General features: G+C 39.7%; 1 protein-coding gene across 3 annotated transcripts in view; it reads left to right on the top strand.

The window, feature by feature from the left end:
* Positions 1-27,804, top strand: part of SPIN1 (spindlin 1) — a 62,742-nt gene that overhangs the window by 12,222 nt on the left and 22,716 nt on the right. For all 3 annotated transcript variants that reach the window (XM_030969293.1, XM_030969295.1, XM_030969294.1), the window contains exon 2: positions 27,015-27,240. In XM_030969293.1, coding sequence (XP_030825153.1) covers positions 27,189-27,240 — 52 coding nt within the window. In that variant the 5' untranslated portion in view covers positions 27,015-27,188. The remainder of the gene's footprint in view (positions 1-27,014; positions 27,241-27,804) is intronic.

Below are 27,804 nucleotides of genomic sequence, written 5' to 3'. Positions count from 1 at the left end.
ACAGAGTGGTTTGGTTTGGAATGGATCTTAAAGATCACCTAGTTCTGACTCCTCTGCCATAGACGGGTACAGCTTCCACTAGACCAGGATGCACAAGGGCTTATTAAGGCAGACTTTACATTTCCAGAGAGGAGACATCCACAGCTTTTATGAGCAGCCTGGTCCAGTGCCTCACTGTCTGCACAGTAATGAATTTCTTCCTGATACCTAATCTAAACCTGTTCTCTCTTACTTTGAAGCCTCTCCCTCATGTCGTGTTGTTCCTTGCCTTGATAAAGTGTCTTTCTCTAGCCTTCCTGTAGGTCCTCTTCAGCAGCTGAAAGGCTGCCATAAAGTTACCCCAAAGCCTTCTCTTTCGAGGCGGAGCAACCCCACCTCTCAACCTGCTCTTGTAGAGATGTGTTCCAGCCCTGTGGTCATCAACTGAAAAATTAACCCAGTTCACATTTGCCATGATACAAAAGTGTGCTCCTTTGGATGGTTACACAAGCCTGTGACAGATTCTTCTTGTGCCAGTGGTGCAGGTTCTTGCCCTGTGGTTAAATGCAAAGGTATTTGCAGTAGACTGAACAGTTAGGAGTGGGTTAAAATTTACCTTTGGATAGAGTGATGTAAGGGAGGTTATCGTGACTTTGAATAAGTACTAGATAGATATCTTCTTTATATTTTTTAAAGCCTTATCTTGTAAGATTACTTTAAGCATGGAGGACCATGTAAGTATGAAATGATCAGGCTGTAGGTTAGAACGTAAACAAGGTTAAATCAGCAAGTGTTTTTGCACTGCCTGTAAGAGGGTGGTTTAAAAAGAAATTGTGCTTCAGTATCTTGGTATACTGTGCGAAGTCATAGAGCAATATAGTAAAAAGAAATAATACCTTCGTATTACCAAGTATATTGTAAACATTGTCACTGTTTTTAAAGTTGTTGGGCTAAACTTTGATAGCTGATTCCATAGTAGAAGGACAGAACAGTAGTGAAATTGAACCCTGTGTTCTGTTAGCATAGGCAAATAATTCATTAATAAAAAAGGTTGTGCTTGTCCATACTGCTTGAGAGAAGAGTAGACAAGAGCTATAAGAAAAGTCTTTTAAAATGTGCTATGTGTGTCTTTATTGTTCTTTTACTAAAGTCTGCATAATGTTGCGGTAATGGGAATTTTTTTTCAAAGTCAATTTTGCTCTACCATCTGTATGTATAGGAAAACAGATAAATTTGTTCTTAGCCATTAGAAAGAAAATGGACTAGAAATTTATTTAAAAACCACTGCATGATTTAGTGTGGAACTTGAAAGTTTATGTTGACAAGCATATTTCATTTTTTTCTTCTTTTCTTTTTTTTTCTTTAAAGAAGCTCTTGTAAGCTTATTTGGCATGAATCAGTTCTCTTATCCCTTCATTAGCTTCATTCCTAGTCAGTAGAATAGCCAAAATGTGTGTGTTTTAATACCAGATATATGAAATTTTCTTTTGCATTTTTGTGTTTAATTTTTGGAATTTATTTTTTGAACCAAGAGACAAGCAAGGAATGCTTCAAAGGGCAAACATATGTCAAAATGTCAGTGATTCCTTAGCCAAATATTTAATCTGGTTGTAATATTGTCTATGAGGGAAGCAGATCAAATAAGAAACTATTACATTTTAATCAGTTTAATTTTAGTAAAATGCTCTGCTTTTGCACAGCTTCACTGTTAATACCTTATAAAAAGCCAGACTAAGCCTACAAGGTTTTCTGGAATTATTTTCTGGAGAACTTTCCTTTGTCTTCTGGGTTATTTATTTATGAATGCTTAAAGTTGCAGTCCTGCAGTTTTCCTTTACCCTGAAAGTTTGTGTGAATCTCACAAACATATTTAGTGTGAGTGTAAACTTAAAAACTGGAGTTAATTGAGCTTTTTTATTTTGTTTTTGCATTCTGGGTATGGCATGCATATATTATTTTCTACTTTCTTTTGCCTCATTAATCTCATTTTTCTTTAATTTATCACTGTTTTTGTCAGTGGGTTGTTTTTGGGGTTTTTTTCACCTGTGCATGTTGATAACTAGCAGTTCCTTTTCAGGCAAAATCCTACACCTATTTTTAATTGCAGTTGGCTGCTGATGTCTGCCTTAGTGACTATGTATTGTTATCGCTGCTTCTTACTTGTAATCAACCTGTACGACTTGAGGTTTGGCATTTAAAAATCAGTGTTTTTTGGATGCAAACCTAATAACCACTGATGTATGATGCCTTCAGGAATGGCGTTTAATAGAGGTTTTCTGCCACTTTTTTTGAAGAATTTTAGGACCATGTAGAGCAACACATAAATTTGATTCCAGGTTCCCAAACTCTTTCCAATTGATGCAAAGGCCCAGACAATGGAAGAAGCCTCGATCTGTGAACTATTGAGCTGGGCCAGCTGAGATGATCATCTCTTGCAGGTGCAACTATCTGTTCTTTATGGGAAGACTGAGAACTTCTAAAACCTCTGGACAGAGGTGGACTAAGTCCTACACAACAATAGGAGCCTGGATGTTTCATTAGTTTCACTAGTGCTTTTTTTATGGAAAAAATAGAATGAAAAATAGATAAAGCATTATTAAAGTACACCTTTCTTCTGTTAAAGTGAAGTCAATCCCTTTGCCCTTCTTTGGGCATTTTTTAAATTCCAGAGGTAGAAAGACCAGCTGGTCTTTGGTTCATTTATTTGGTAGGAGAGGGGGACAATAGCATGATTGTGTACATCTGCATTTCCAGTGCTGTTGAAAAAATCGCTCAGTGTATCATGTCCATACTGGTGTTAGAGATGCTAAGCAAGGTCCTGAGTTCAGAGAACTATTAAAAACTTGCTGCTTATGCTCTACATGAAACTAAGTATAAATGTGGTTTTTATGTTACTTTCACTCTAGTGACTTCTATTCCTGATAGTTGAATAAGGGTGCAAGTCGAAAGGTTGTGCAGCTGTAGACAATTAAATAGTCACAAGTTTTACTGAAGCATAGTATGTCTGATTATTTACAGAATTTTCTACCAAAGGATGATCTTCCCAGCAGAAGTATCTGCCATTAATGGGTTGGAATGATGAAAATTTGTCTATAATTATTTGAAGGGGATTTCTCAGTTTGTGTGATGCTAATGTAAACTCTGTATAACTGGTGATCTTTTAGTGCATTTTAGGAAACAGGTATAAAAAACTATAATTAATTGATCCCCATCTTGGATTGTTTTGCTTATTAGAAGTAACAAGGCACTTATTACTGCTGAATGCCTGAGGGTTGAGAGGTGTCCACTCTATCACTGCTATTAAAATTTGTGAAGGCAAAATGGAGAAATCGTTGTTGTTGAAGGTCATTATGTTAATTTTTCTGTGTTGATGATGCAGGTGTTGAGGTATACTTGTAAAATGTGGTGAGTTTATAGATGCATGTATATACCAGAATGTCTGTCTGGAAATTTGTTCTTACTTCATTATTTATTCATTGCGTTTAAAAAAGAAATAAATTTATTTTTGCTCCATAAGCATCTGTAACTGAAGACAAAACCTTATATCTCAGAAGTTTTTTTCTTAAATACAGTGAAGTATTGTGTGAGAGTTGTGTCAGAAAAGATATTGTTTTCATCAGTCCGCTAAACTTCTTCAGATGAAAACATGTCTTAGTTTAACCTATACTTATGGGAGCTATAAATGTAAGTAATAAATTATAGGTGTGTGCTCAGAGGTAGTTTTTGTTATGAAGATAAGTTTCTTGAGCTGTAGAAGGTGTTTATAGGTAATGACTTGTTGCATGATCTCCTGAGTCCTGATAAACCATGTTTAGTGTGTCCTTGGGTTAGTTTTCATTAAAGTTCCATTAATAATTTGAAAGATAAAATTAAAGCATGCGTTCAGAGAATAATTTTAGGCCATGTATGTTAAAAATAAAAATAGAAATTCTAGCTAAATTGTAAATAGAAAATACAAGACTTGAAAAATTTGCTTTAGCTATATTAAATTTAACCTACCGTCAAGTAAATAACAGAAGAGGTGATAATATTGAGGACTTTTAAGGCCTAGTTCTCGAAGGTTGTATTTTATTATATGTTTTACAGGCAGGAGGAAAAGCCCTTTGAAGCTTTCACTGTACAGAGTAATACAAGAGTAGTTGGAAAAACTATAGATTAATAAGGTAGACGTAATTTAAGAAAACTGTTGTTTTGGTTTTATTTAAGTTGGTAACGATTTTTAAAAGCTACTAAAAGAAAATGCTGATAAAACTAAATCACAAAATTCTAGAATATGCTGAGCTGGAAGGGATCCATCAGTATCATCACATCCAGCTTCTGGCCCTCCACAAGACCATCCCCAAGAATCCTACCCTGTGCTTGCCTGAGAGAGTTGTCTAAATTCTTCTTGAACTAGACAGATTCGGTGCTGTGACCCCTTCCCTGGGCAGTCTGTTCCAGTGCCCAGTCACCCTCTGAGTGAAAAACCTTTTCCTGATATCCATCTTAAGCCTCCCCTGGCTGAGTTTCTTGCTGTTTGCTCAAGGTCTGCCTCTGGTCATGAGAGTGAAGAGGTTGGTACCTTCCCCTCCACTTTCCCTCATGCAGAAGTTGTAGACTGCAATGAAGTCTCCCTTCATTCTCCTCCAGGCTGAACAGACCAATCATAAGGCTTTCCCTCCAGACACTTCACCATCCTTTTGGTTCTCTTTTGAATGGTCTCTAATAGCTTAATGTCTTTTTTTAATATTGTGGCTCCCAAAACTACACACAGCACTCAAGGTGAGGCTGAACCAGTGCAGTACAGAGCAGAGTGGGGCAGTCCCCTTCCTCTGTTGGCAGTGCTGTGCGTCATGCACCCCAGGTTGGCCCTCCTGGCTGCCAGGGCACTGCTGGCTTATATTCAGCTTCTTTTGACTAGTGCCCCCAGGGCCCTTTCCACAGTGCTGCTCTCCAGCCTCTTGTTCCTTAGTCTGTACACAGGTCCAGGGTTGTCCCAGGTGGAGAAGTCAGTACTTGCCCTTGTTAAACTTAATAGGTTTGGTGATCACCCACCTCCTCTAATTGTCAAGATGTCTCTAAGTCCTTAAGGAAATCAACATGTCCTAATTTAGTGTCCCTGTCAAACTTATTTAGTATCCATTTGAATCATGCGTCCAAATCTTTAATAAAGATGTTGAAGAAAACTGGGCTGAGGGTTCAATTTAGTTAGTTTAGAGAGGTTTCTTCTGGCATAGCAGGTTTTTTATGGTATAAGGCTATAGGGATCTTAGAAATCACAGAATTTGAAGGGACCTTAAAGATCATCTCATTCCAGCCCCCCTGCCATGGGCAGAGACAGCTTCCAGTAGATCAGGATGCTCAAAGCATCCTACAGCCAGGCCTTGAACACTTCCAAAGATAGAGCATCCACAACTTTTCTGAGCAGCCTGTTCTTGTGCCTCACCACCTGTGCAGTAAATTTCTTCCTGATACCTAATCTAAACCTATTCTCTCTTTGAAGCCACTCCCTCGTGTCCTGTTGCTACTTGCCTTGATAAAAAGTCTTTCTCCAGCCTTCTTGTAGGTCCTCTTCAGCTACTGAAAGGCTGCTGTAAAGTTGCCCCAAAGCCTTCTCTTCCTAGGCAGGACAATCCCAACTCTCTCAGCCTGACCTTGCAGCTCAGTGGCCCTCCTTGGGACTTCCTTCCCAACAGGTCATGTCTGTGTTTTTGTCATGAGAGTGGACTAGATAGGTAATACCACCTTCCCAAACTTGCTGGTCATGCTATTTTTGGTGCAGCCCAGGATGTGATTGGTTCTCTTGACTGCAAACACACATTACTGAGTCATATTGATCTGCCTCTTACCCACCAACACCCCCAAGTGTTTCTCTCTTGTGGCTGCTCTTCAACTGATTGTCTGCCCACTGTCTGTATTCCTGCTTGGGATTGCTTCAACCCAAGTACAGCACCTTGCACTTGGCTCTCTTGAGCTTCATGAGTTTCCCACAGACCCGTCTCTTAAGCCTGTCCTTCTCCCTCTGGATGGAGCACTTCCCTCCAGCATGCAGACTGCCCTACACAGCTTGGAGTCTTCAGCAAATTTGATGAGGGTGCAGTTGATCCCATTGGCTGTGTTGCTGACAAAGATGATGCGCAATTCATATCCCAGTACTGACCCCTGAGGACACCACTTGTCACTGCTCTCGTCTTGGATATTGAGCTGTTGACTGCAACCTTTCTGAGTGCAGCCCTCCAGCAAATTTTGTACTCATTAAGTTGTCTAATCTATCAAATCATGTCTTTTGAGATTAGAGACAAGGGTGTTGTGCAGGACAGTATCTAATACTTCGCAGAAGTCCAGGTAGATGATGTTAGTCACTCTTCCTTCAAGCACCAAAACTGTAGAAAGCCACCAGATTTGTCAGTCATGACTTTGTCCTTGGTTATTGGCTGGTATTGGTGTGAAAATGATCCTCTACTATTACCCAGAATAGCCAGTATAATGTTTTTCTTCAACCGTCAATGAAGATGTTGAAGAAAATTGGACATTATGAAGTGATAAATTCATTATGGTGTGATAAATTCAACTTGTTTTGAGGGCCAGGATTATTTTCCTGTATTGGGTCACTGAACTACCCACACTTTAGTAGAACTAAAGGCTTGTGTTGTGGTTACATACAGCTGCGAACCAAATAAATACAACTAAGCTCCATGCAGCCACTTGCTCACTCCCACACCAGCAGGGTCAGAGAGAGAATTGGAAGGGTAAAAGCCAGAAAACTCACGGCTTGAGAGAAAGGCAGTTTTATAGGGAAAGCAAAAGCCATCCAAACAAGCAAAGCAAAGCAAGGATTTAATTACTGTTTCTGATGGCCAGGTAGGTGTTCAGCATTCCCCAGGAGAGCAGGGTCACGTCACACATAATTATTACTTGGGAAGACAAATGACATCACTCCATGTCCCCCAACCCTTTCTTCTTCCCCCCACCTTTACGTTCTCAGCATGATGTCATAGGGTACGGAACATCCTTTTGGTCAGTTCAGGTTACCTGTCCTGGCTGTGTCCCATCCCAACCTCCCATGTACCCCCAGTTTTCTCAAAAACATGGTAGTACAAAAAGCATAAAAGGCCTTAGGCCTGTGTAAGTCTGCTCAACAATAATAAAACCATTGCTGTGTTATCAACCCTGTGTTCAGCAGAAATCAAAAACACAGCCCCATACCAACCAGAAAATTAACTCTACCCCAGCCAAACCTAGCGCAGAATGTAATAGAGGAAATAAAATTCTCCAGCTTGTCAGGAAGTTACAATTTAATAGCCAGTGTCCTGGGAAATTACAAGAAGTCAGGTTTCTTTTCAACTAAATCTTTCTTTAGAGCAGGGATATCTGCTAAATCTTCAGATCTTAACAATACAGAAAAATAAAAGGAAGATGCTGAGCTGCTGGAAAACTGGGCTAAATGTGCAGTGCATAATTTAGAGCTGGAATATTTGGCCTCTGAAATGATATTGAAAATGCCTGAAGCATTTCTAATATCAGTAGATTTTATTGTCACAGATTACGTGCTCTACAGAGTAGAAAAAGTCTTGGTTTAACTGTGATAAAAGATACTCTTGGAAATAAAAAACCTAAGAAATACAACTGTTTCTGCTCTGAAAACTTTAGCTGCAAGAAACAGCGAAGAAACTCCTGTGTAGTTAGTAGTTGTAGTACAGATATGTGACTATATTTCAGTAAAGCAATGAGTTGTAAGCAAGTCAGAAAGAAGAATTTTATATGAATGCTTCCTGTAAAAGGGAAACTATTCCCTGTGTACATAGGAAAGGAATAGATCTCCTGTAGATCTAAAGCTCATAATCCTCTTGAATTATTCTGCTGGCAAAATAACTGCATACTCTTTATCTGGAAATATTTGTTCCCTTATTAATTCTGAGTAGCTTCAGACTGTCTCTTGCTTAGTGTATGCAAAGTGTATAATTTTTGGCTTGTGATAATTGCATGTTGGGGTCAGCTATAGTAGATAAGTTTCTCTGGGCTTAGAGTTGTTCTGCCTCTTGAAGCCATCAAACAAAGAGATCACTTGAATTAACCAGTGAGCATTTCTTTCTCCTGCTTTCACATACATGGATGCGTGTGGTTGCATTACATTCTGACCAGTATTAGTTTTAATTAGTTGTATTCCTGATAGATGATGACTGCAAGGTAATTTGAAAAATGCTTTTTAAGTTCTGTACTGCCTCTTTTGTTCTGAAAGTTGCGAGTAGTAATATAAGTTCAAGTGTGTAATCAGTTGAGTTTTATGTACAGTAATGGAAAATATTGCTTTCATATAAAGTACAAAAGCAATAAAACAGCTTAAGTAATACTTCAAATAATATTTAAAAAACATTCTCTCTTTTAGATTTCAAGAAATTGCAGTGTATGGGCCTATGTGTGCCCTGCATGTTGCTGTTGACTGGCTAAAACTTTTGAATAAATTAGTGAAAATGATGTATGACATGACTTGTCAGGTATCAGTTTTCTGACAAACATGTTTGATTCAGTACTTCTCTATGATACATGTTTGTGAACTAGGCTGCAAATATTTTTGGAGGTATAGTCATGGGCTACCCAGGAAATTGTGAAAGAAATGACTGGATGTAGCACTTAGTGCTACAGTCTAGTTGACAAACAAGATGGTGTTCTGTCAAACGACAGTTGATTTTGGAGGTCTTTTCAGACCTTAATGATTCTGTGGGGTTTTTTCATTATTAGTTGATGAACTGAATATTTGCTATAGCACTTCTATTTATTTGTATGGCCTAGTTAATTATAAATCAGACATCCTTGGGTGAAAGGCAGAAAGGGTTCATTGGTTCTAAGACTGCATAGTGAAACATCAGTCTACTAACAAAATGGTGAAAAGAGCTGGTCAGAACATGGTGTAAATTGAGGGATTAAAATGGCTTCCTTTTATTGCATTTTGAACTAGTAAGATGAGCGTATTTGGGGAGTGGTTCTAAGCAGGCCTTTAAGAATTTTGTGGTACTGCTTTTTTGCAGTTCCTTTTGACTGTGTGTGGTTGTCCTTAGTACTTCTTAGCCTGGATGTGGCCTCAAAATTTTAAAAGAAAATTCATAATGAAACTTTAATCAAAATTTCTTAAGTTTCTTTATAATGATATATAGTTAGGAAAACTGATTTTTTTTCTTTCAGAAAGAAACTGTATTGTTCTTGATTAATATGTCAGAGTTTGTATCAAAGGTGTGAAATGGATAAGTATAAAGAATATATCTTTGTTAAGGGCATAGGTTTTTATAAGTGGAAAAAAATTTGTGAACTGCTAATGGATCACTAAAACTCAAAGAAATAAGCGTTGAACAATTCTTGTTTATGCATACTTAACCAAAGACCCACTGCAGCAGAGCTTGGTAAATCCCCATGTCTTCTATGCAGCATGGTGTGGGCTGGATAGGATTGCAACTGTAATTTGTAGTGTTACTTGTTGCGCTGGTGAAGACAACCACTGAGACTTTTTTGGTTTGTTTTCTGTGATCTGCTTTATGCTTTTTTAATGCTTCTGATGTTGACTGAAATGTAGAGTTTTTCAGAGTGATGGCTATGAATTTTATTTGTGACAAGGAGCCCTCAGAGAGAAGCCAAAAGCTACAGTAAAGTGTGTACTGTTAGCTTTGGTTGGTTTTGCAAACAGCCTAGGATAGAAAAAAATGCTGCGGGAATCCCAAGATTATTGGTATGAGGAACTGTGTAAAAAAAGTTGAGCAACTGATTGAACTGGTTATGGTCAAACGACTGAAGGACTTTTCCTGTGAAGCAATGGTAGAATGACTTAAATGCAAGAAAGACCAAAGGCTGAAGTCAGGTGGAGGGGTAAAGAGAGAACGTAAGGCAGTGGTTGCAGAGTAAGGTGTTTTAAAAGAAGTGAGAGAATTCTTGGCTTACTTTAGTTCAGTATTTCATAGTGGCAGATAGCTTTAGCAACTGTAGAGTGACAAGTGGTTTTGAGAGGTAAAGAGACCTTCCAGTCTGGAAGGGTAACCAGTGTATGGTAAATATGGGCAGCCAGGCAAGCCTACATGCTGCTGGTGGCACAGACTTTTTAACCTGATACCCCTGATAGAAGCATTTGAACGTGCTTATGTGGTACCAGTAGCAACTGCTGCTGTGCGCCTGTTAAGGCTTACCTCATCTCTTAAATGGTCATTATGCATGTACTTAAAATGTTGTGAATGTGAGAGCAGCAGAGCTCAAATGAACATGGAAATAATGAACTGTGCTTTTATAAAAAAGCTATGCAATTAGAATTAAGCAAGTGTAAGGGTTGCTCAACTTTCCCCTTAATAGTTGTTGAACTCTTATTAAATCGGTGCATCACAGCAAGTTTAAAAGATCCTACTAAGAAAGTGCTAATACTGATTTACATGATTTGGAGAAAAAGAAAAATTTCATTGAGTTCTATAGAAAAGGTCTTTAAAAATGTAAAAGTAATTTAGAAGCCTTCTTTAACTTATCAACTAGGGGTCTGTAGGCAAAAGCTTGAGCTTGCTTGGGATTTGATCTCTGAATTGTATTTTTCTCAAATGTAATCTTTAGATCAGGTTCAGGTATTTTAGATTGTTTTTAGGATATGCCATATCGTACACTGCTGCTTTGTTTTGTGTTTAGGTTTTGTATTCTTTGAGCAATTTTTTTTATTGCTCTGAAATAAGAAATCTGAAATCAAAACATTGCTGTCTTGGAGTTTCAACAGCTTGGGCAACAGCAGTTCCTGTTTCAGATCTGATGTTTGATCATGGACTTTGTTTTATTTACAGTGTTCTTAGCACAGAGTGTGCTGAAATAAGATCAGGGAAAACTGTCTCATAGTTGTAACATATATGTTGTGAAGCGAGATTCTTTACATGTTACTTGATGAAAAACATGCTATTGGGTTTCTACTTGCATTAACAGCCCTTATTTTCTTAAAAGAATACAAAGTCACGACTTTAGGTAATTTTTAATGTAAAAAGTGATTCTGATATAACCCAGATGTAAGGACTTTAAGAGCACAGTTGCCTGTCCAGGTCTCAGAAGGAGCTTACCATAAGGTAAACTTGCACAACAGCAACTTTAGATAGCAGAAAAGGGAGGAAGTTGCAACAGGAAGATGCTAATTATAGCCCTGGAGGAGGCAAAACCTTGTTAGTGCATCCTGGTTAGTGCATCCAAAGATTCCTACTGTATCCAAGTGCGTGAAAGACGGCAACTGCTCATAGAGTTATCACTGGTCAAACACAGATCTCAAGGGGGTATGCTGCCATGCATATGTGCAACTTTTACATTGGACTTCTGGAGGAGGGCAAACTTTGCTCTGTTTAGAAGACTTATTCAGAGAGTTCCTTGGGAAGTAGCCCTTAAAAACTAAGGAGTCAAGGAAAGGTGGGCATGCTTCAAAACAGAGATCTTGAGGGCATGGGAACAGACTGTCTGTGTGTTCCAAAAGATGAATCTATTAGGCAAATGTCCAGCATGGATGGGCAATGAGGTTTTGAAGGAACTGAGGAATAAAAAGAGGATGTATCATCTTTGGAAGGAGGGTCAAGTTTCTCAGGAAGTATTTAAGGGGCTTGCTAGGGCATGTAGGAAAAAAATTGGGGAGGCCAAAGCTCAGTTTGAACTTAATTTGGCAACTTTTGTAAAAGATAATAACAAATGGTTTTACAAATATATTAATGGTAAAAGGAAGGGTAAGACCAACCTTTGTTCTCTATTGAATGCAGAAGGGAACTTAGTAACTTCAGATGAGGAGAAGGCAGAGGTGCTTAACACTTTCTTTGCCTTTGTCTTTAGTGGGAAGATGGCTTGTCCTCAGGACAACTGTCCTCCTGGGTTGGTAGGTGGTGTCAGGGAGCAGAATGTTCTCCCTGTTATCCAAGGGGAGGCAGTCAGAGACCTGCTGAGCTGCTTGGATGTTCATAAATCTATGGGACCAGATGGGATCCATCCCAAGGTGTTGAGGGATCTGGCAGATGAGCTTGTAAAGCCGCTCTCCATCATTTACCAAGAGTCTTGGCTCGCTGGTGAGGTTCCAGATGGCTGGAAGCTGGCCACTGTGACACCCATTCACAAAAAGGGTGCAAAGGAAGATCCTGGTAATTTTAGGCCAGGTAGCTTGTACCTTACTCAGTAGTCGGGTAATGGAGCAGTTGATACTGAGTGTCATCACACAGCCCTTATAGGATGGCCAGGGTATCAGACTCAGCCAACATGGAGGGGGTAGGTCATGTCTGACCAACCTGGTCTCCTCTTATGACTAGGTGACTCGCCTGGTGGATGCAGGAAAGGCTGTGGATGTTGTACCTGGACTTCAGCAAGGCCTTTGACACTGTCTCCCAGAGCACACTCCTGGGAAAGCTGGCAGCCAATGGCTTGGCCAAGACCACTCCTTGCTGGGTTAGGAACTGGCTGCATGGCCGGGCCCAGAGAGTGCTGGTGAATGGTGCTGCATCCAGCTGGTGGCTGCTCACCAGGGGTGTCCCTCAGGGTCTGTGCTGGGGCCAGTTCTGTTCAATATTTTTTACTGATGACATGGATGAGGGTGTTGAGTCTTTCGTGGTAAATTTGCAGACAACACCAAGCTGGGAGCATGTGTTGATCTTTTGTGGAGGGTATGAGGGCTCTGCAGAGAGACCTGGAACAGTTGGATGGATGGGCAGAGTCCAGTAAGTTGAAGTTTAATAACTCCAAGTGCCGAGTCCTGCATTTTGGCCACAATAACCCCCTGCAGGCTGGGGACGGTGTGGCTGGACAGTGCCCAGGCAGAAAGGGACCTGGGGGTGCTGGTCCACAACCAGCTGAACATGAGCCAGCAGTGTGCCCCGGGGGCCAATAAGGCCAATGGCATCCTGGCCTGTATCAGGAATAGTGTGGCCAGCAGGAGCAGGGAGGTCATTCTTCCCCTGTACTCAGCACTGGTGAGGCCACACCTTGAGTGCTGTGTCCAGTTCTGGGCCCTCAGTTTGGGAAGGACATTGAGACACTTGAGCACGTCCAGAGGAGGCAACGAGGCTGGTGAGGGGCTTGGAACACAAGCCCTGTGAGGAATGGCTGAGAGAGCTGGAGGTGTTTAGCCTGGAGAAAAGGAGACTCAGGGGTGACCTTATCACTCTGTACAGTTCCCTGAAAGGTAGCTGTAGTCAGGTGGGGGTCAGTCTCTTTCTCCAGACAGCAGCTGACAGAACCAGAGGACACAGTCTCAAACTGCGCCAAGGGAAATCTAGATTGGATGTTAGGAAAAAGTTTTTTACAGAAAGGACAATAAAGTACTGGAATGGCCTGCCCAGGAAGGTGGTGGAGTCACCATCCCTGGATGTGTTTAAAAAAAGACTGGATGTGGCACTCAGTGCCATGGTCTAGTTGAGGTGTCAGGGCATGGGTTGGACTCAATGATTTTAAAGGTCTCTTCCAACCTTGTGATTTTTTGTGTGAACTTGGACCGTATAGGTGGTACCCCTGGAAGAACAACTTGGGGATGCTCGCCACCAAGAAGCCCAGAGTGAGGAAGGATCGCTCTCCCTGTCTTCCTCTGCCCTTCTCCAGAGCTGTACTCTGTCCTCTGGAGAAACAGAGTATGGGCCCAGTGGACTGATGTGTTTGCATGAGAACCTTTTGTATGAGAGCTGGTTTCTGTTTTGCATGAGAACCTTTTATATTGAAGATACATACTCTCAGTGAGTAGATGAGGTATGTGTTCAGAGACCTTAACTTGCAAGTCCAAAGAAGTGTCAAAAGGGGCTTTAGATATGTTATTATTGAGTGAGCAAGGGGTATGTGGAATGTTAAATCTTAATAAAACTGAATATTGTATCACTGTTCACAATGCAGTGGCATTAACTGAAGAAGCCCAAGGCAGAATTAAAAGAAATTGCTGCCAATCACTCCAAGACCAAAACAGTTTTCTAGGAGTTAGTACCAATTCCTGGATTATGTCCGTAGTTTGATCCTTGGGACTCAGAGGGTAGGGGAAGTGGCTAATGAGACTTGGGTTGATGATTGCCATTGGATTTGCATTTTTAATTATTTGGATAGCTATTGTACATTGTATGATTGTTCATGTTACTGCTTCTGTCTTTTCTTCTTCTATTGCTTCGTATACATCACCCTTGTGGCCAACCTATGAGCTGAAGAACAAAGTCCCTGGAGGGCAGTGTTTGAGCCACGGGGTGTAAGGTGTAAGGACTTAAAGAGCACAGTTTCCTGTCTCAGATGTCAAGGCCACAGAAGGTACTTGTCTGTAAAATAAAGCATCACAGTGGAAACTTGAGGTCAGGGACAGAAGGAAAGAATTTGCAACATGAAGGTGCTAATTCTAGGCCTGGCAGAGGCGAGATATGATTAGCACATCTTGGTTAATGCAGGACAAAAATTCCCACTGTAGTAAAATGTATGGGAAGCAACTGCTCATATACATACTACCAGTAAAAGAAAGAGCATGCCAATACAGAATCCTCTGTATTCTCCCTCACTCCCTCCCTTGTTAACAGTTAAAGCACATTGAAACTTCTGATCTGTAATTCTTCATCCTCATTATATGACCTTAATTTCACACTTGTCCTAATTTTGGCTAGGACAGAGTTAATTTCATCACAATTGCCCGGAGGGAGATGGAGCCTTTAACTGCGTGGGCAGGGCCAGGTTATTTTATAGCACCCATATCATTATTAGAGGGTGTGGCTTTAAATTGGAGGAAAAGGGAACATGATGCAGAACGGCCATTATTTTGTTCTGTTTTTTCAGGAGAGCAAAGGAGCCAACAGAAGAGTGTGTGGGCAGTCCAGCTAGGGGATTTGTACATTATGTTTTTTGTCTTAGGCCTGGGGAAGGAGCATGAGTGGAGACAGAATCACAGAATGAACTGGGCTGGAAAAGACCTTTTGAGATGATCAAGTCTAACCTATGACCTAACACTGTAGGAATCTATAAAGTTAGAGGGTTTCAGGTTTGTGACAAAACAGACAGGCTTCAGTTATGACAGAATTGTTAATATTGCTGATTCATCTTGTTAAGCTGCAAGAAGATGTGAGGAATAGAACAATAGACCTATGTTAATGTTTCAGAATAGCTTTCTAAGTTGCAGAAAGTATCCATAGCAAGGCTAAATTTTATGAATAGACTTTTATGCATTGATTTCTTATAAATGAACAAGGGAGTATTGTTTTAACTCAAGCTACGTGTGTTCATGTTGATTAGTTAAACTGTCTGTCAGTATGCTTTTGCTCTGTGTAATTGGCTAAGACGGGTATTTGGTAGATTATAACAGCAAAATTCTTTGGCTTGCTGGCTAGAGTGAGAGCTGCTCACATGCTACATGTGAAAAATCATGTATGAGGCTGATGCTGAGGAGTAAACAGCTCTAGACGCATTCCAAAGCAAGTTCCGTCCCGTTCGTGTCTGTATATAGCTAGCCGGCGCAAACACCTCCTCATCAACTAAACCATGGCACAGAGTGCTGCATCCACTCTTTTTTAAAACACATCCAGGGATGGTGACTCCACCACTTCCCTGGGCAGACAATTCCAGTGCCCAGTCACTCTCGTAAGGAAAATTTTTTTCTAATGTCTAACGTGAACTTCCCCTGGTGCAGCTTAAGACTGTGTCCTCTTGTTCTTGTGGGAGAAAAGACCAACCCCCCAGCTAGCTCCAACCACCTTTCAGGATGTTGTAGAAAGTGACCAAGGTCACCCCTGAGCCTCCTTTTCTCCAAGCCAAATACCCCTAACTCCCTCAGCTGTTCTTCATAGGGCTTGTGTACCAAGCTCTTCACCAGCCTTGTTGCCCTCTCTTGGATGCATTCAAATGTGTCAACGTCCTTCCTAAACTTCCCAAAATGATTTGTCTACCGTTGTTTCTCATTGTCTTGGGCTCAGGGAAGAAGATGGTGGCTGTGGTAAAGTCTGCAATATTCTCCTTTGTCTAAGTAATCTGTGTATCACTGGACATGGTAACACTGGGTCAGTTGGAATTCTATAAGCATTTTTTGCATATGATCACCCGCTTTTATACGCTGTTGTTATTAGTATTGTTGCTACTAGTGTTTGTGTTGCTTAGCTCATTGCTGTTTTTCTAGTGAATTGTTGTCTCAATCCATAATCTCTGCCTTTTTGTTCCTTTCTCACTGGAGCTGTTGGAGGAAGGGAAGTGGTAGTTTGGAGCTTAATTTCCATCTGGGTTTGAGCTACAAGAGCCCTCAAAAAGAAATCTATTTATGAGAAGAATTTCTGCGCATTGAGCTCACAGTTCTGTGAACCTCTAGAGTAGGGTTTCCTTACAATAACTACATATTAAAGTTTCCTACGCAGTGATTTCTTCAAGTATGTGGACAGATAATGCAAGTTAACAATGGAGCTTTTCACAGGTTATGTTGAGATTCTTACCCGTGTGCAAGGAACTGATAGTTCCAGGTCTCTAATGGATTGCGCTTCAACCTCTGGTTTTGTTTGCTAGTATTCTTTAGGCAATTTGTAGTAAGGGTTTGGGGTTTTTTTTCATTTCCCCATTATAAAAAAACAAATACCAAAAAAAAAAACAAAAACAAAAAAAACCAACAAAACAAAAACAAAAAACCAAACAAACAAAAGAAAAAACCCCAAAACCCTAGGCTGGTACAGCCTGGGCCTTTGTAACCCTGAAGCCAAAAAGTAGTTGTTTTGTGGTCATACATACTTGATATTTTGTTTTGTGTTCAAGTATGTTGAAAATGTTACCTTCCACACTAAAGGACCCACAAAGGAAGCAAGCCAGATAATCTTTCTGAGGAGTACCCGAATGGCAGGTGAAAACAATAGCATTCTTGAGGCCAGAATTCCATATTCATATTCTGCTATATAAAATATCAAGCCAGTCAGCGGAGAATCAAGACGGCATAATCTTAATTCGTAGTTGCCTAGAAAGTCTGAAATAACTCTATTCTTTGTATGCAGTAGGATCTAGACAATTTAGAAAGTGACCCCTTGGTACATTTCAGAAGAGTAGGCATTGGATTCTAGATACCTAAACTTTCAGGAAAGTATTTCTTGCTGTTTGGAAAGACCTTGACTCCCTAAAGCTGAATTTCAGGAATCAGTTTCAGTGATGTGGCACTAGTTAGGTCTATTGACTCTTATATTGGGCTGGAAAACAATGGGGAAATTCCACATCTCACAGGCACTTTTTCACCTATGGATTTTACTCATTTTAAACTACAACACGTATTTATATGTGAACATTTTTAGATAAACCCTGCCCTTCTTTGCATAGTGCTTAGAGTTCTGAAATTGATTTTTCTCCCAGGAATCCAGGGCTTTTCAAGGAACATCCACTCCTGCCATCAAATGTGGTATAATATGTTCTTCCCGTAATTTTAAGAAGTTCTCCTGCATGATAGATTTTAACACGATTACGCTGTGTTTTGGATGTTTGTTTGGTGTTTCTCAGTAGACCGTGATAGGTCCTATTTCCTTGGGTTTTTTGGTTTTTCATACTATTGATGGATGGGTGCTCTAATGCAGATAAGAAGACTCTTATTTTTAGTACCTTGAATCTCCCACAATGATGAGGGATACTGCAAATACGTGTGCATACAAATATATGTAAGCATAAGGGTATGCTAAAATACATGTCGATGTAGACACTAAAAATTACTTACAAGCTTGGAGAAAACAACATCTTTTTATCATTCAGCCTATAATGTTTTTTTCTTAAATCAGAACAATCATTCTAACATGGTGACTGAGAATCCTGTGCCCTCCTGATCTCTTCACTGGTGCTTTTTTGCAGTTTAGAAGTGTAGTGAGGGAGTTCTGAAAATTAGTCTTGCAAGGTAATACTCTGATCCTATAAAGGTGTTATTAAGTCTCTGAAATTAAAAAAGATAATGGTAAATAACTTGCCCGTTTGTTTAAAGTACTGTTTTGTAATCCCAGCTCTAATGAAGTTTTTACTGCTGTCTTTACAAATTAACCCAAATACACACTGTCAGAGTTTATTTAAAGTTACACCCATTGTAATGCTGAATTGGATTAAGTGAGAGAGGCTGCTTTAATGATATAACATTAAGGAAATGTAATGGAAGTAAAGCACAAACTGTACTGGGTTCTCTAACTGCTGCATTTTGCTAATTGAGAAAATAAAAAGGCTGGATAGGAAACAATGGAAATTGCAATTCTAGGATTTCTCTCTGGCTGTTCTTTCCATTCTTCTTTATTTTACATGTGTGTAAGAACTTTTGAATGCAGTTTTCATAGGTTACCATCTACATGTGGTCTTGTAAGACTATACTAATATTTCAAGTTAATGAATTAAAACAAAATCAATCCACCTTTCACCTTGATCACCGTTCCTAACTTTGAGAGCTGTGGTAAGGACATGTGCTAAAAGATGATAGGTTTAATGAAACTTGCTCAAAGCATTGCCTGAGATAGCAGCCTTCTGAAAGAACAGTACCCTTTATAAAGCTACCCATGTAATTCTAGACCTTTGGGATAATTCTTCAGTGTAATTACTGTTCATAGTTATTGTTCTACTATAGTGTTACCAAATTTATTTTAGGATTCCTAAGTTACATCAACTTTCCTGGTTTTACTCTTATCTTCATAACTGTGGTGGTTTAATACCAGCTGGAAACTATACTCCAAATAAGACACGTCTCTTCTCCCTGCCCTTCTAGTAAGAGAGGAGGGAAAGGCAGATGCTATGGGTTGACATAACAATTACTGAAAGCAAACAGGAGTGGAATAAGAAACATACAGTAATAGTAGCAATGCTGATAACAAAAGTATAGAAAATGAGAAGGCTTTACGCACAAAAACAGGTGTTAATCCCCATGACTTAGCTTTGCCTGGCCACCAGGGTGAAGACAGGATGGTGGCTGTTCCTGTACTCAGTGCTGTGTGGTTTCCCTGGAGAAAGACAAGATGGCAGGTGCTCTTCACAGCCAGCTTTACCTGTCCCCAAGCCCAAGACAACAGAAAACAATGGCAGAAAAACCCCTGAAAGCAAGGCCATCCATGTCACACTGCACCACTGTATCATTCCTGGTGGCTTCTTGAACCAATGACACTACTTTTGACATCTCCACTCAACTCCTCTGGACTCGGCTCTTCTTGGCACCCAGAACCACAGATTCTTGTGGGAATGTTCTTGTCATTTGTTTCCAGTCATGCTTACCTCAGCTTTCACAGTCAACTGCTGGGATCCCCCAGTCACCCCAGAAATAGAGATGGATTCTGCCCCTGGATACCTTGATGGCGTCAGTGCATTGGTGCCAATTAAAGCCTTACATTCTTACTGGTCTTATGTGCCAGGGCATCAGATCCACATTCCAGTAGACGTGATCATTCCTTTCCCCCTCCCATTTAGAGACAGGGCATCTCTTGGTCTGGTCATGGTACTTGTTACTTCTTGTAAATATGACCTGGAGGTCCCTTCAAGAGGATGAGAAATAACATCAACCTTTTTAATCTCTCTGAGGTCTTGCCCAAGGAAAACTGGACCTGCATTTATTATCAAAGAGTTTAATGTGGTGTTTATTCTTCATCTCAACAGAAGTACTGCTAGAGCAGAGGCAGGTTTTCCATCCCACTTCCTCACGTGTTCTCAGTGGTCATGCATCTAGAACCACAAATTACACACATTGTGGTGTGTACCCTCTCTCTCTAGCTGGGGAGCACCTGCTGCCTAATAGCAGGAGCTCTGATCTGTACTGGCAGGTCATGGGACATTTCCTCATTAAATTTTGGATAGTCATTTTAAAATTGTTGTTGGTCCTCTTTAATTTTCCCATTACGTTGTTGTAAGTCCTTGGACAATCATTTCACAGATGAGATGCAGTCCTGTATTGGGATGGAGATAGTTCCTTTATATAGCTGGAGTTTGGTAGCCAAATTGTTCACTTTTTTTCCTCCTTCCCTCTATGACTTCTCTGCCATGAGTTGGCATGTGACACTGGCACACTCTGTAGGAACTTTACCACATGTGTTAACTTCACACATGTTTTGTGCACATTGGATTCATCTGTATTTATAGGGGACTGCTCATTATTTGAATCTTACCGATTACCTCCATTACAACTAATTCTCTCAGGTGCGGTATACCTTGCCTCCATGGTGTTCCACTTGTTGGTGCATTAAAAGGTCATCTGTGCAAAAATACCTCTCCATCAGACTTGACAGCAGAGACTGAGAGTTTCTGGTCTTTTCTAAATCCCCTGGTCAATGCCTGCATTCCAGAACAGGCATCCTAATTGCTTGGCTTCATTGCCATCTAGTGTTGTACCATTTGCCACGATATCCCAACATCAAGCAGCCAGATGAGTAGGGTTCACCAGGCTGTAATCTTGTTGTGTATCTCAGAGCTCACCCATGGATAGGGATCAAGTGATTATGTCCAGCCCTGTCTCTTCCTCTGGTTTTGAGGGTCCTCATTCCTCACCATGTGAATTGTTTTGTTTTGAATTTTTTCTTCTGTACAGGGGCAGCTGCTGCTGGATGGGTTGTTCCACTGCTTCAGCTGCCGTTTGAGTCGCCTTGCTGCCTGTTGCTCTGCTTTTCTTCTCCTTCCCCTGTGCATGCTGTCAGACACACAAGCAGTGTCTGACAAGTGTCAGCAAGTTGCATAACTTCATGCCTCTCTGGAGCTGTCACAGCATTTTTCTTTCAAATATTTTGCCACTTTATCAAGGTCCTCTCTTTTTCAGGGGTGAACTTCCAAACCACTGGAGCAACATGCTCCTTTAAAAGCTGGCTTATTTTCTCCACCATCCCATACTACTCATGACTGTTCAGCTCAGACTACTCAGTCTGTTCAGGGCAGTTCACTGAACAGCTTCCCTAAATGTGTCTGCTGAGTCAAAACATTGTGTAGACTTAATTTATTCTAGATTTCACTTATTCTAGACTGCACTGAAGAAATTTGGCAGACATTGCAATTAGAATATGCTTTCTTTAACATTCAAATGGAATTCAAGATTCTCAAAAACTGTTGTAGTAGGCTCAAAGGAGGAAAAAAGGTTGAAAGGCTGAGAAAAATCATTGTTCTCTGGCCCCTCTACAGGCTAGGTGCTATTATTAATGAATCCTCAGAGGTAGCAGCCAAGGCCAGGACTGGTGAACAGCACTGAACACACATCCCAGATGGCCTTTATTGCCATTGATATTATCATGTCACACAGTACAGCAACAAAGCAATCCTGATGCTTCTCCCTACTCTCTAAAAATATCATCATAGCAAGCATGTATAGGAATATATGCAGGGTTAAATATCGCACCTCCGTGAACAAATAGAACAGCAATAACTTGGGAATTCTGTACCTAATAAGACAGATTCTTAGACCAAAGTTCCCTTAACCCTTTTGCGGCTCACAGTGGGCACCAATGAATAGTGATTTGATGCCAGCCACAAATTAAACTCCAAATAAGCCTCTCTCCTTCTTCCTGACGAAAGCAGAGACTATGGCTTGAGATCACAATTTGGTGAAAGCGAACAGCAGTGGAATAAGAAATGCACAGTAATAGCAGCAATATTATAACAAAAGTATACAAGAAGAGAAGGTGCATTATAGACAAAAACAGGTGTTCACCACCTCCATCTAGTTCTCTGTGGCAGCTAGGACAAAGACAAGATGGCAGGTGCTCCCCACAGTTGGCTCTCCCTGTCCTGCAGGCCTGAGACAATGAAAAACAATGACAGACCCCTGAAAGCAAGATCATTCACATTGTGCTGTGCCACTGCTTTGTTCCCCGTGGCTGATTCCCACCCCAGTGCCTCTGCTTTTGCCCTCTTCACTCTGCTAGGGCTTGGTTCCCTGGATTTCCACAGGTTCCCAACAGCACCAGGGCTTTTAACTGTTCCACTGGGCTCAGCTGTGTTTGCCACCCAGAGCTGCACTCTCCTGAGGGACAGGAATGGATCAGGAGTGGCAAGAGAGGGCAGTGTCCACTCAGCTGATTCCAGCAACCTCTGTGAAAAGAGGTGAACAAAGTTGTGTCATTTCTGCAGGGTACTCACCTTTTCTTTCCCCCAGGGCTATGCCCTGCAGTGCTCATGTAGATGCTATAGAGTAGCATCCCTACAACCCCAAGAACTTACCAGCAAACCTTTTTATATTGTTTTTCATTATGGTAAATAACTTACCCGTTTGTTTATGCTAAAATTTTTAGTAAATAATTAGAAATTGCAGTGTGCTGTCTCTTGAATTTTAAAGACACCTTGTCAGCAAAAGACAGTGTGCACAAATTTCAGATTCTTCTAGTCTTCTCCTGAATAATCTGCAGTTCATCACTATGGCATTGCAATGTGGAGTTAACTTTGAATTTTGTGAGTTTATATCTGTCATGAGAGTAGTTTGTGTTGGAAGGGACATTTAAAGAACGTCTAGTCTAACTGCCCTGCCATTCGCAGGGACTTCTGTCCCTAGACCAGGTCAAAGCCCCATACAGCAGTACCCGTGCAGTGGTATGGGTGTGTTTGTGTATATGCACACACAGTTGCACAGCAGTGCTGTTTGTTTCTGCACAATTGTAGACAGCACCTCTCTGGGTAGAGGTAAAACTGCAGAGGCCATGATAGTGGAGCAGTAGTTGTACTTGATTTGTTGTCTTTCAGTTAATAAGCATGTTTCTGAAAAGTATTATTTCCGCAGTTGTCAGCTGCAAATCACTTTTATCTTCAGATTTCAGGTACTGTAACTGTACTTTCTTCTCAGACATCAGATCATACTACCTACACAAATTCCTAGTAGAGAATAAAAGAAGTTCCTAATAACTTAAACACTGATTCAGCTGGTCAGATATTTCAAAAATTTGTAATTTGAGTTGCTGAATTCTTGTACCACAGGAAAGCATTTGAGATTTTTTTATTAGGTAATGAAAAAAGAAATCCAACAGTAACAAACTAAAACCAGCATATTTTTATTGCAATCATTATTTAGGAGAAATTTTAACAGTAAGATTGCCTTTGGGGAGGCAGGTGCAGAAGACTTGCATAGAATGATCCTTTCTGCTCATATAATAAGGATTAGGGAGTCTGAATAACAGACTAACATGCTGAATAACATTCTTCATCCAGCTTGTTAGTGCTGGAATAAACTACTACTTAATCTGAAACATATAGCAGTAGCTCTGAGCTAATTTATGGAAGTCACAATTGCTTACCAAGGAATTTAGTTTCTGCATGTCAGTTTAGAATGACTCCTTCCCCAGAACATTTTTGTGAAGCGCTGGTCCTCCCCTGAGCAGCAAGCAGCGGAAGTTCTCAGTGAGTTGTGTACAGAAGTGTTTTAGATAGCAAGGTAAAAATATTAAAGCCCGCCAGGTGGTGCCAGAAAGCCTGATCACTGGTGGCTCTGACAGCTGGAACAGAGCTGAGAAAGTGCAAGCCTGCCACTTTTGGCAGAAATTGTATCATCTAAATGCAAGCAATACATGCAATTACCCTTCCTCTCCTTCCAAACTTCTCTACCCCTAAAGCATTTCCTCAGCAAATACTTCCTTCTGTGTTAATTATAGTAAAATTTAAATATGCTGGTTAGGAGTGAGGCACTTAAAATTGAGATGCTTGGTGTCAGCATTAATTATCATTGGTTTTGTCTGCTAGCATCCCTCTTCAGTGGATAGCAGAGCCATGAAGCTTTCACTAAACAGCACTATGCCATGTGTTGCAGTGAAATGCATGCAATTTTATGGAAATAGAGACATGAATGTTAAGTAAAATGTAAGCTAGAGAATTATTTTAGGTGGTTACACTTATTTTCATGGAGTTAAAAGCTCATATAAACATTTTAATGTTTATAAACAATTAAGTTTTTAGAAAGGGGATATTTCACAGTAAGAAATCTGTGCATGTTGTTTTTCCATAATTTCCCTTTATACTGTAAAAATTTTTTTCATGACTTTTTTTTCTGTCCTTATGTCATGTCTTTCTGCCTATTTTGATGGTATGATTCCACTATTGTCAAGTAGAACTGGTATGTCTGACAATTTATAATGCTAGTGTTTTTAATCTAGCACTTAATAGCCTCTGAAACACTCTGCAATAATTAGACTACTATCAGATGAAGTAGTCATCAATTTCCACACTTTTTCCTAAAGTGTGCTTCTGTGTAGAAAGGCTTGTTAAAACAGATAAGCAGCACACCTGGGCTGGTGAGTAGCGGCTCACAAGTCAAAACAATGTCTGTCTTTAAGTGAAACCTGCAGCTGCACTGATCATGACCTGTGCTGTTGGGTGTTGGGGAAATGGGTGTTTGACAGTTGTAGGCAGTTGCACTTCTCTTCCAGAAGTTACTGGCAGTCTGTAAAGTCTCGTCTGTAAAGTCGATTTGGATGTGTCACTTTGTATCCAAAAAAACCCTACTTATGTTGTATTTACTTTAGCGTATCTGCCACTATCAACAGAATGACTTTTAAAAGTTGTTTTTTTCATAGGTCATCTTACATATTGCCAAACAAGGAATATCTGCTCTTTCTACACAGAACAGATTATTGCGACTGAGTGCATCAGAAGTGTGTTTTGGTTTTGTGTTTCCTACCTTTATGTGAAGCATGACGTTTCTTGAAACTTGCAGTAAAAGATTTTTCATTTTATGACTTAATTATCTTCTCTTTATGATTTTCCATGTTAGGACATCAAGATATTTGCATGTTGGCATTAAGTCTGATATTTTGTCATTTATCACTTTTAAGAATTCTAAGTTGTACAGGGTTTAGTGTATTTGTAATCAAATAAGTAAGACTTAACTTACATATTCTTAAAATTCAGAGTGTTCTTAAAGTGCATCAGTTTGTTTTCAGAAAATGCCTCATTGTTAGTAACTTCAAAACTGTCACTATGCAAGTGAAATGTATTGAATTCAGAATACTGGTGTTAGGAAAGCAGAGTTTCATCTTCAGTAGGGCTTTGAACTGGTAACAGTTACTGGCTTAGTTTCTAGAAAATCAGTTTAAACAGCTGGATCTGGTTTTAACTTCAGTAGCCTTGTGTCCATCCATTGGTTCAGAGAGCATAGTGAAGCACTTTATTAAGTGCTAGCAAATTAATTATGACTTTAAAAGGATTATGAATAAATTTTCTGTCTCCAAAGCATGATTTCAAATTTGGGAATATTCTATTAAAAAAACCTAACTGGTAGAAAACCGTATCTTTTGTTGTGGTTTAGTTATTTTTCTATACATAACTGCATAAGCAGTGCAATCAAAATATCTAGTACTTTATATTTTCACTATGAATTGGAAATCTTGTGAGGGCAAAGTGAGTAATACTGGTGTTACAAAATACTTACCTTGAATAACAGTTCAACAGCTTACTGTAAAAGGGTGTATTATTGTCTAAATCTGAAGATTTTTCACATTTTGTGGATTTGTGAAGGTTGTGATGGTGATTTGGTTTATGTTTTGGAGGGATTGTTCTTTTAGTTTTGTGGGGGTTTTTAGATCAGAAGATAAAATACAAGATTACAGTTACTTCTCATCCAATAGCTTTTCTGGAGGAGAATAGTTATCTCTTGTATTTTTATGCAGTACCTGTGAGACTGAGTATGGTAGTATATCACAGCAGTGCTGCGATTTTAGAGTTGGTTTTTCATAATCTGTGATGCTTCTATATTAATGTGTTTTGGTCCATAGGAGGATCCATCTGAGTTCAGTAGAAAAATAATCCTTATGCTGTATTTCTAGTAAAGTAGTTAAGCAAACTAATTGCTTCCTGTTGGAATATTGTTGAATATTGTTGCCATGGTAGCATTTGGCATTGTTGGGTATACGCTGGTAGGTTTCAGGATGAGATGAAATGTGGAAAACTAGTATGTGTCTGTAAATAATTTTTTTATTTCACAAGTTCTTATGAATTCCTGACTGTAAATTGCTTAAGTTAGTTCTTTCTGAAATTTGCAGATTGCTCCCTACCGATTTTTCCTAGATGTATTGCTCTTTGTTGCTGTATTGTTCCAAGAAGTTATTGGGTACAATTCATGAAAGAATTGTCAAGTGTTAGATGTAAATGCATTTTTCTGTGTAACAGTTTTGCCATACCTCAAGATGTGTCACCTTTATATTCCGTTATTCAGAAAGTCATTAGCTTAAGCTACACTTTTTCCCTTGTCTGGATCACTAGTTAGGGGCATTCTTCCAGTTTTAACTCCTGTATGATAATTGGCAACAGTTTCCAAAACTGAAGTAAAAGGTGGAAGACAGTGCTGACTCACAGATTAGACCGGCCCCATCTCTCACAGATTAGCAGTGACATTTCTTAAGTGATCTGATCTCATTTGTCTCTTTTGTAAGCAACACTGGAGTAGTGAGTTCTTATACATAAATGTTTCTGGCCCAGAAATGTTATTCTGAAATAAATTAACCTGTAATGCTTGGATTTTTTTCACATGGCAAAAATTTTCTGTTATTAATTCCTGAAAAGGATATTAAAAATTTGTCCTCAGTTACCTCCCTTATCTAGAGGAATGTGATGACTAAGTGCTTTAGGAATTTGATGATCTTAGGTGGAAAGAATTGCCAGAAACTTAAAGAGATGTATGAATCATCAGGTCTATGAACTATTGACCTGCTCAACAAATTGCTGGTATGAGCAGTCATTGCAGTGAAATCAGTGCTTTTAAAAGCTTTTGTGTTGCATTTTTTTCACCAGTCTTTTTTAAACTTGTGTGAGGCAAAGTTGTTCTGCTATGTGAGTGGGAGCATATTATTTCTAACCAAATAGATTGGTTAGATAGTTTGATTGGTACTTTAACCCAGTAAAGATAATACAGTTTCTCTAAGTTAGTAGTCATACCTCCCTGTGTTAAGCTCAATGGTTTTTAAGAAGCTTTCCTTTCTCTTTGTAATTGACATGGTGACCTGGAAATTTACTGTGATTAGGAGATAAAAGTAGCAGCCCTTGTATTTGTTTAGCCATATATGTCCTGTGTTGCTGAATGTTCTCAGAATAACAGAATGTGAAGGAATATCCTGTTGCATATGAAAACAAACATTAAAGTGGGACTTGGTTAAGATGGAATATTTTTATTTCAAAATCAAGCTACTTATAAACTTCATCTGTTTTGTTTTCAGAGTACTGTAATTGAAAGAGCATCTTCTACATTTGAAGAAGGACAAGTTGTTGATTGAATGGTGGATTAATAAGTGGTTGTGTCATCCTAAGACTAAAAAGATATCCTGGAAGTTGGAAAGAACTGGATTTTCACCCTAGTCCAGCAGCTTTGCTGCTCACTTAAACACAGATGAATGAAGACCCCATTTGGAAAATCACCAGGTCAGCGGTCCAGAGCTGATGCAGGTGAGGTGTTCTTTCTGAATGGTTTTCTTTGCTTTTAATGGATGAAAAGCATTCTTACTTTACTGACTTCTTAAGTATATGTGAATGATTTTCTCCAGATGTTAATAATTTTAGATGTCAGCATTCCTGTTTTAAAAGAAAATTTGCTTTTATCCTAGAAGATCATGGCTTGAAAAGACAAGCTAAAAAATTAAGTAGTAAATTTAGATGTAAATGTAGCAGTACAGATCTGACTGTCCTATTTTGTGTTGTGTCAAAAGTTATTTATCAGTGACCTGTGTGGGGAAAGCAACATAATTTTTTATCATCTCTCGGGGTCGGCTGCTTGTTCTCTGCCCCCGAGGTGAGTTGGGTGGTCCAGGGAGCGACCGCAGGCTCTGAAGAATGAGACTGGACTCTCTGTTGTTCGGTCTTCAGGTTGTTTATTAAGTCTTATCTACAAAATTTTCTCCCTGGCAGACAGAGGTCTGACCAGCAAGGCAGCCACGACGCTCTCCGACCGCTCCCAAGGCTGCGCAGTCTCTTATACCACAAATTACGTATATCATATTTACCTTTACCTTC

The sequence above is a fragment of the Camarhynchus parvulus genome, chromosome Z (genome assembly GCF_901933205.1).
Source record: "Camarhynchus parvulus chromosome Z, STF_HiC, whole genome shotgun sequence".
In the NCBI taxonomy this organism is placed as follows: domain Eukaryota; kingdom Metazoa; phylum Chordata; class Aves; order Passeriformes; family Thraupidae; genus Camarhynchus; species Camarhynchus parvulus.
This window is presented reverse-complemented; position numbering and strand designations above follow the sequence as displayed.